Here is an 8,952-nt window from a genome sequence, read left to right as displayed (position 1 = left end):
CTGACGACAATTTAGGCTTAAAAAACAAAGCGTTGCTAGGTCAATAAATGCTGACTAGCTATGTTATGCAACGCGCCAGCGATGCGCGCTGGTTTAACGATTAAATGGAAAAATAGGCTAAGAAGAATAGATTAAGAAGAATATGCTGATCGACGACGGTCAGCATTTTTAGAGTATAAAATCAATTGAATAAATTAATGAAGCCATTACTTGCCAAGAACCAGTTGGTGCGTTCATTATTGTGCTTAAGTCGGCGTGTACTGTGCCTGTCTTAAGCTGCTGCTCCGAAAGACACTTTCGTGTGCGCGACAAATGGTGGCTCCAGAGAGGACGCATCAACCAATGGTTCGGCAAGTAGTCAAATAAATCGGGAAATAAAAACCCGAAGTAGTAACAAGCCCGTAGAGGCGTGAATAGACCCCACAGCAACCCAAGCAGGGTTGTGATAGTGAAACAACGGCGACGGACGACGATCCGGCGTAGCCGATCTACGACAGCCAGCCCAGGAAGAAGGGCCACGCACCAGTTGCTCGACGAAGCAAAACCCGAGAAGTGCCTCGGCGGTGAGTGAGTGCAAAAAGAACTGTAAGTGCAACGACACAACAGTGAATAGAACGCGGTCATTACCGCTAGTGAAGTGACGCAATCGAAAGTGAACTCGATACTGCCAACGTATAAGGCAAATGCTGAACTAGTGAAAAGGTGACCAATACGCGTACGCCGCGAGCTCGACGAAGCAAAACCCGAGAAGCGCCTCGGCGGTGAGTGAGTGCAAAAGAACTGTAAGTGCAACGACACAACAGTGAATAGAACGCGGTCATTACCGTTAGTGAAGTGACGCAATCGAAAGTGAACTCGATACTGCCAACGTATAAGGCAAATGCTGAACTAGTGAAAAAGGTGACCAATACGTGTACGTCGCGAGCTTCGAAAGGTGCATCCGTTTCTCGCAACGCAACATGAAACCGTCAGTTTAGCGCCAGTAGAAAAAAAAAAAACAAACAGTTATCGTAAAACGCGTGCGTCGCAAGTATCGGACGTTAACTCCGACGAAACGTATAACGAAACACGTGTGCCGCGAGCTAAATATTGCATAAGGCATCCGACGCAGTGCAACGTAGGAAGAGCAAATTGAAGAAATTAATTGTGACGAGTGTATCCATCGTGTGTATGACCGTCGTGTGTATGACCGCCGACCCACGGCTAAGAAAACATCGTTCCGGTTGAGGCAACCATCGTTCTCGGTTTGAGGGCAACCGGCACGTAATACGGAAGACGTCGTATTGTAATCCTGAGAAGACCAACAAGCAGCAGTGAAGACATCACTCCCGATCCAGCCGTCCCTGACCAGCCGAATAGGAGTTGACCCTGCTGAAGCGGATCTGAACCACGGTGAGTTCAAGATGGAATACGATTTTAAAAAAAATCCGAATGGGCACTGCAAATTATGCACGAACCCAGATGAGATAGGGAAATTGATAACTTGTATTGATTGCGACAGGTGGTTTCACTTGTCATGCTTAGACATAAAATCACCTGTTAAAGATTTTTTATGCAAAAAATGTAAAGATAAGGAAGTTGAACGGCAGGAATATAGGTCAGCACTAATGCAGACGCAAAAACTGCTGAAAGAAAAAATGACAATTGAAGAAGAAAAAGAAAAAGAAAAAGTAAGAATAGAAGAAGAGCTAAAACGGCTACAAGAAGAGATACAAAACAAAAAATCAGAAGATGTCAATGAAAACCCAATGACAAGTTTAGACGTAAAACTGTTAACTCAGAGTTTAGACAAAATGGTTCAATCGTTGTGTTCTAAGGACTCGAAAGTAACACTTTCAAAGCTTCCAGATTTCGATGGAAGCTATAAATGCTGGCCTCAATTTAAACAAGCCTACGAAGAAACTTCCCGAGCTTGTAATTTTTCAAATTTAGAAAACATGAATAGGCTGCAAAAGCATCTGAAGGGCGAAGCATTTCGTGCGGTTAGTGGGTTAATGCTTAACCCAGAAAACGTTCCGCTTGTATTAAACAGGCTCGACAAAATGTTTGGAAATGCTGAAAGCATTTACAAGTCTTTACTGTTAGAATTACTAGTAGTAAAGCACATAACGATAGATAATCCCTCAGCATTCTTAGAATTTTCCAACGCTTTGCGCAATCTTATTGACAACATGGTGTTGTTGAAGCAAGAAGGTTTTTTGAATGACCAGAGGCTGCTAAACGATTTGACATCAAGATTTTCAACCGAACTTCGGAACGAATGGTTGAAACACACAATAAGTAGGAAACAAGATAATAAGAATCTCACGCTAAAAGACCTAGCAGAATGGCTGAAACCCTCTGAAGAACTGGCCATTATACTGGCCGCGAACGAAGGAGTAGCCAAACAAGAAAGGTCGAACCGTCAAAACATGCAGCATCGTCTTAAAGGGCCTGAAAAGCAAACGATATGTCTAATTTGTGGATTTCCTCATGAAACCACTCGTTGCCGACAATTGAACGGTAAGATGCCCGATGAAAAATTATCTCTTTTCATTCGGCATAGAATTTGCACCAATTGCTGCAAGTACAGCAACCATAACGCCCAAAACTGTCGTCTACCACCACAATGTAGTGTGTACGGGTGCGGCAAAAGGCATCATAGTATGTTTCATAAAAGAAATCTGGTAGAAGGGCAACCTACAAACAAAATAAATTGCCATCAGGAAAAGAATAATCTGTTCTATCAGATCGTGCCCATCACTTTGCACCATAATGATAGAAAATTCGAAACTTATGCATTCATGGATCCTGGCTCTTCAACTAGCCTCATTTTGGAAAGTGTCCGAAAAGAACTAAACGTTCACGGACCAAAAAGACCGCTAACTCTCTCCTGGACGGACGGAAGCATTCAAAAAGAGACAGAAAGTAGGATAGTTCCCATAACAGTAGAGGGAGCTAACAAAAGAAAATTTCAAGTAAAAGGTCTCAGAAGTGTAAGGGAACTTAACCTTCCCGTTCAAACCATAGATGCTCCGTGTTTGCAAAGAAATTTTAAACATTCGAAAGGCATTAGTATCTCTAGCTATGCAGATGCGAGGCCTACCGTGCTACTAGGCCTTCCTCATTCGTATCTTTGCCATGGTGCAAAATATCGAGAAGGTAGACCAAACGAACCAATTGCCCATGAAACGAGGCTTGGTTGGGTCATTTTTGGGGGAACGAATACGCCAAATGTCACAGAGAACTCATTTGTGATGACAGAGACGTACGAAGAAGAAAACAAGAACATGATGCAAATCTTGCGTGGTTTCTTTTCTACAGAGGAATTTGGAGTTAAACCTACTCCAACCCGTGCCTCTGAAGAAGACAAAAGAGCGTTAAAAATTATGAAAGACACGCTTAAAAATACTGGCGACGGATACGAAATTGGTTTAGTATGGAAAACCGACAATCCTAAATTGCCAGACAGTTACGGACAAGCGCTTACGCGCTTAAAAAGTCAAGAGAAGGCAATGGAAAGGGATCCAAACTTAAAATTATGGTATCATAAAGAAATAAACGCATACGTTGAAAAGGGATATGCACGTAAGGCGACACCAATGGAACTGCTGCAATTAAACGGAAAAATAAACTACATTCCCCACTTTTCCGTGATAAACCATAATAAACCCATTCCCAAACCACGTTTAGTATTCGACGCGGCTGCAAAAAATCAAAATATATCCCTTAATTCTCAACTTCTTTCCGGTCCAGATCTTACTGCGTCCCTGTTCGGAGTGCTACTCCGCTTCAGGGAACACAAAATAGGCTGTTCAGGAGATATCAAGGAAATGTATCACCAGGTAAAGGTGAGACGGGAAGATCAAGACGCTCAAAGATTTCTATTTCGAGAATCGCCTTCTGACGTTCCTCAAGTTTACGTTATGCAAGTGATGACATTTGGGGCAACTTGCTCACCAACTTGTGCTCAGTTTGTGAAGAACGAGAACGCACTGCGTTACAAAAATATTTATCCCCAGGCAGTAAAAGCGATTATTGAAAACCACTACGTAGATGACTACTTAGATAGTTATCCAGATATTGATACAGCCGTGAATACTATCTCGGGGGTGTGTAAAATACATGATGATGCTAAATTCTTTATGAGAAACTTCTTTTCCAACTCGAAAGAAGTGGAGAAAGGCATTCCAACCAACAGGTTATCCGAGAAAAGTGTACTTGGCATAGAGGAGAAAAATCAAAACTTCGATAAAGTGTTGGGATTGGTTTGGGACAAAGAGTCTGACGTCTTTGCCTACAAGTTTAAAAGGGCAGATATTAAAACACTAACGAAACGTCAGATGTTCTCATATATAATGAAAATCTACGATCCTCTAGGCCATCTTGCCAACATTACTGTTGAAGGTAAGATTTTGATGCAAGATCTTTGGAAAACTAAACTAGACTGGGATGACGAAGTCACACAGTCCATAAAGGAAAAATGGGAAAACTGGATAAGCCGAATCGAAAACTCGATCAACATATCCATACCTAGATGTTTTTCGATTGAAAATAACGTAAAGATCAGGGAGCTCCATACTTTCGTAGACGCGTCAGAAAAAGCCTTTGCCGCAGTCACGTATCTTAGGACAGTCCACGACTTAGGCATCGACATAAGTATCGTGGCCGCAAAATCAAGAGTCGCTCCTACCAAACCACTGTCGATCCCTAGGCTTGAATTGCAAGGGGCAGTGCTAGGCACTCGCCTAAACGAATCAATCAAGAGGGAATTGCGGTTAAGGGTTCAAACAGAATTCTTTTGGACCGATTCAAAAACAGTTCTAGCTTGGCTTAACTCAGAACCTAGAACATATAATCAGTTCGTAGCCCTGAGAATCGGAGAAATTTTGGAGTTCAACTCTCCGAAGCAGTGGAACTGGGTAGCATCTGCAGAAAACCCTGCTGACGAAGCTACAAAAACTTGTAAGAAAAAGTCAATATGGTTAAATGGTCCCGACTTTCTCAAAAATTTAGAAATAAAAATACTAACACCAGACATTCCGGACACATTTGAAGACCGGAAAAGGGTAAACACTTCGAGAACAGTGGAAAGAATAGATTATGACGCCATTTCCGTCGAATGGTGTTCCAACTGGCACCGTCTAAAACGATCGGTAGCGTACGCACTAAAGTACTTGGATTGGTTAAAAAGTAAGGCTAAATCTCTGTCATTTTCGACAGCAATCGATAAAGCTACCCTTGACTTAGCTGAGTGCCACTTAATAAAAAAGGCTCAATGGGAAAGCTTTCAAACGGAGATGATACAACTCTCATTGAAGAACCCGATTAATGGCAGCAGTAAAATTAGGTGCCTGTGCCCTATGTTGGACCAAGATGGGATCATGCGTTCTAGAGGAAGACTTGAACACGTTAAATTTCTTCAATTTAACGCACGTAGCCCTATTGTCCTACCAAAAGGACATCACATTACAAACCTTATCCTGCAACATTATCATGAGAGGTACTACCACCAGAAGAGCGAATCAGTGATGGCTGCAGTTCGTCAAAAATTCTGGGTGATAGATCTCAGAAGCAGTCTTAAGCACGTAATAAACAAATGTCAATACTGCAAAAACGCACGAGCTAAACCAATCCCACCAATAATGGCACCACTGCCAACATGTAGAACAGCAGTGTTTAAAAAACCATTTACGCATTGTGGAGTAGATTACTTCGGCCCCCTATTCGTTACGATAGGCAGACGGTCAGAAAAAAGGTGGGGTGTTATATTTACGTGTTTAACCACAAGAGCAATCCATATAGAAATAGCCATTGATCTAACGGCAAGCACCTTTATTGTTTGCTTAAAAAATTTGCAATACAGAAGAGGAAAGGTATCTTTCCTATACAGCGATAATGGGACCAACTTTGTCGGAGCCGACAATGAGATGAAACAAATAAGATATCGATGTGCCTCAGAAGGCATAGAATGGATCTTTAACCCACCAGGCGCCCCTCATTTTGGAGGTGCGTGGGAGCGAATGGTTGGAGAAATCAAGAGTCTGCTTCCCATGGCTGAGAGTTATAAAGAACACGTTCTCAGATCAATACTAACTGAGATAGAGTTCCTAACAAATAATCGACCATTGACTCACTTAACACTAGAACAAGAAGATGACGAGCCCCTAACTCCAGCTCATTTCTTGCTAGGTTGTTCCGGCGAGGCAGAGCCGAATATCTCAGATATCACCAAAACAGAATTGGTACGGTCCGATTGGAAAAGGGCCCAGGCAATCACACAACAATATTGGCGACGGTGGATAGCTGAGTATCTCCCAAAGCTCTCTATACGAGAAAAGTGGACTCAACCGGCCAAACCATTACAAATAGGCGATATTGTCACGTTTCCCGATGAACAAAGGAAAGGAAAGTGGTTTAAAGGCCGAATCTGCGAGCTGGTAACTGGCGTAGACGGACAAACTCGTTCAGCACGAATCAAAGTAGGTAATAATGTAGTTAATAGGCCAACTGTAAAACTAGCAGTACTCGAGGTAAAACGAGATCAAACATTTCCAAATTGGGGAAAAAGGAAGGAAACAAATCTTAACGTTATAAAAGCTAAAGCAGAAGAACTAGCAAGTCAAATACCAAAAAGGAAAAAGCTCAAAATTAGGCCCGTATCATGGAGCTCATCCTTAAAATAACAATATACATAGCCGCTCTGTTTAGAGTCGAATGCTTATCGATCGTACCTATCCCTGAACCAGGAATATACTTTGATCATATTGGGACACTCCTATTGAAAAAAGGAGCATGGGAAACGACATTCCATACGGGGACACGTCCGGCAAATGATACGGATACGTTACAAACGTTGAAAAAACACTTAACCACAGTATTGAACTCCGTTAATAGTACGGACTCCGAACTCTCAGATCTAAAAGTTACAATCCAGCGCGAATGCAACCATGCAATTCAACTAATTCAAGGAATAAGTCACAAAAGGACAAAACGCTCCCGGGGAATATTTGGTATATTAAAAGATTTCATGTTCGGGGGAGACGACATAGACGAGCAATTAGCAGCCTTCAGAGCAGCAGAGGATACAAAAATTACACATGTGTCCGAACGTTTGACCCAAACAAATAAAAAACACAATGAGTTAACAGAAAATTTACGTCACCGAATAGACAAACTCTATGATGGTATAGATGTTCTCAGCAAAGAATTTAAGCATAACAAAAATGAAGTTCTAACAAAGTACATACAAGAAACGATCATGCTTACAACCGCTCTAGTACAAGACATGATAAATAAGTATCACGAAATAGATTCAAACCAATTATATTTAGAGGATGAAGAGATGTTAAAACAAACTATACGAAGAAAGATGGCAAGTCATTATAATGTTTTAGAATACTCGGAAATAACCAATAGGAGGATAGAAAATGGTGAAATAGTCTTTTCTATCAAAAACGTAATTGTATCGATAGAAAATTACGAGATGTTTAAAGTCATAGCCATTCCAAACTTTGCTAATTATACGATTTTAGACATACACGAAAATACAATAGCCATCAACGAAACTAGTTACTTATACCCGAAGGAAATTGTTAAACTGAACGAATCGCATTACATATCTTCTGAGAAAATAATACAACGAGAACCAGACTGCATAGCATCAGCATTACTACACACAGAAAGTGGTACCAGATGTAGTTCAAAGGAAATAGGGCCAGAAGTCACTGAATTTATACAACTTACAAATCCAAACAGTATTCTGTTCTTCTCTACCAACCCTGATAAGATATTACTAAAATGTAATAAAACACTCACTACACCAAGCTGCTCAATCGGAATCATAACCTTGTCACTAGACTGTAGCATTTTGACGAGCAAGTTCGAAATACAACCGACGATGCTAATAAAATCTGAGCAAGTTAGAGCATATTTTAAACCCATGTTAAATTTAAGCATATCAAAAGAAGATAAGTCTAACGAAGTAGAATCAGTAACCAGTAACTATGTACTCTTCTCGATAACCATACTAAGTGTTTCTATTACGGTCATCTTGGTTTCCGCGATGTTAATCAAGAAATATCTAAAACAAAATATTGGTCCTCCTCCATGCAGGCCACCCACTTTAAACCTAGAATTGTAACTCCCCTACGAGGATTTACGGGGGGAGGGATGTCGCTGACGACAATTTAGGCTTAAAAAACAAAGCGTTGCTAGGTCAATAAATGCTGACTAGCTATGTTATGCAACGCGCCAGCGATGCGCGCTGGTTTAACGATTAAATGGAAAAATAGGCTAAGAAGAATAGATTAAGAAGAATATGCTGATCGACGACGGTCAGCATTTTTAGAGTATAAAATCAATTGAATAAATTAATGAAGCCATTACTTGCCAAGAACCAGTTGGTGCGTTCATTATTGTGCTTAAGTCGGCGTGTACTGTGCCTGTCTTAAGCTGCTGCTCCGAAAGACACTTTCGTGTGCGCGACAGTCATTAACACTTATGAATGTTTAATTTTTGTGTATGTCTGTTTCACAACTGATTCTGCCCGAGAATAAAGCCAACACGTGATTGAACTCGTTGGGGGAAAGCCAGCTAGTTAGTAGTGTTTTATGGTATGGCCGTGCGTTTGTGCTCGTTTGTGCTTTTTCTGAGTTCTAGGGAATGTGTTATGTGAAAAAACTTTTAAATCCCCCTCACCTCACTTCTATCGCTGACCAAATCCATTAGATGGTGGTGTTCCGCTCGAGGGTAGGATCATTTGAAATTACATTGAAAAAAGTGGGAACAACCAGGGAAAACGCCACGCTACCGATAGGGAAAACATATTAGTAAGGAGAAAAAAGTTTAACAGCTCAGCAAAAAACCACGAATTGTTGAACTAGTTCCAACTGAGTTGTGAGTAAAAGGGAATAGCAAAAAAATATGGAACTAAAATGTCCAACCAGTTGGAACGAGATGAAAAAGAAAAAA

General features: G+C 41.1%; 1 protein-coding gene across 1 annotated transcript; it reads left to right on the top strand.

Moving 5' to 3' along the window:
• Positions 1-972: 972 nt before the first annotated feature.
• LOC120959307 (uncharacterized) lies at positions 973-8,474 on the top strand. Its single transcript, XM_040382607.2, has 2 exons — positions 973-1,392; positions 6,172-8,474. Exon 2 carries the CDS (start codon positions 6,644-6,646, stop codon positions 8,120-8,122), a length of 1,479 nt encoding a protein of 492 aa, XP_040238541.2. The 5' UTR covers positions 973-1,392; positions 6,172-6,643; the 3' UTR covers positions 8,123-8,474.
• The last annotated feature ends 478 nt before the right edge of the window (positions 8,475-8,952 follow it).

The sequence above is a fragment of the Anopheles coluzzii genome, chromosome 3 (genome assembly GCF_943734685.1).
Source record: "Anopheles coluzzii chromosome 3, AcolN3, whole genome shotgun sequence".
Classification (NCBI taxonomy): Eukaryota; Metazoa; Arthropoda; class Insecta; order Diptera; family Culicidae; genus Anopheles; species Anopheles coluzzii.
Note: the sequence above shows the minus strand (reverse complement) of the source record. Positions and strands in the feature narration are given on the sequence as shown.

Coding starts and splice junctions, on each gene's coding strand:
- LOC120959307 (XM_040382607.2), top strand. CDS start 6,644: ATGGAGCTCATCCTTAAAATAACAATATACATAGCCGCTCTGTTTAGA.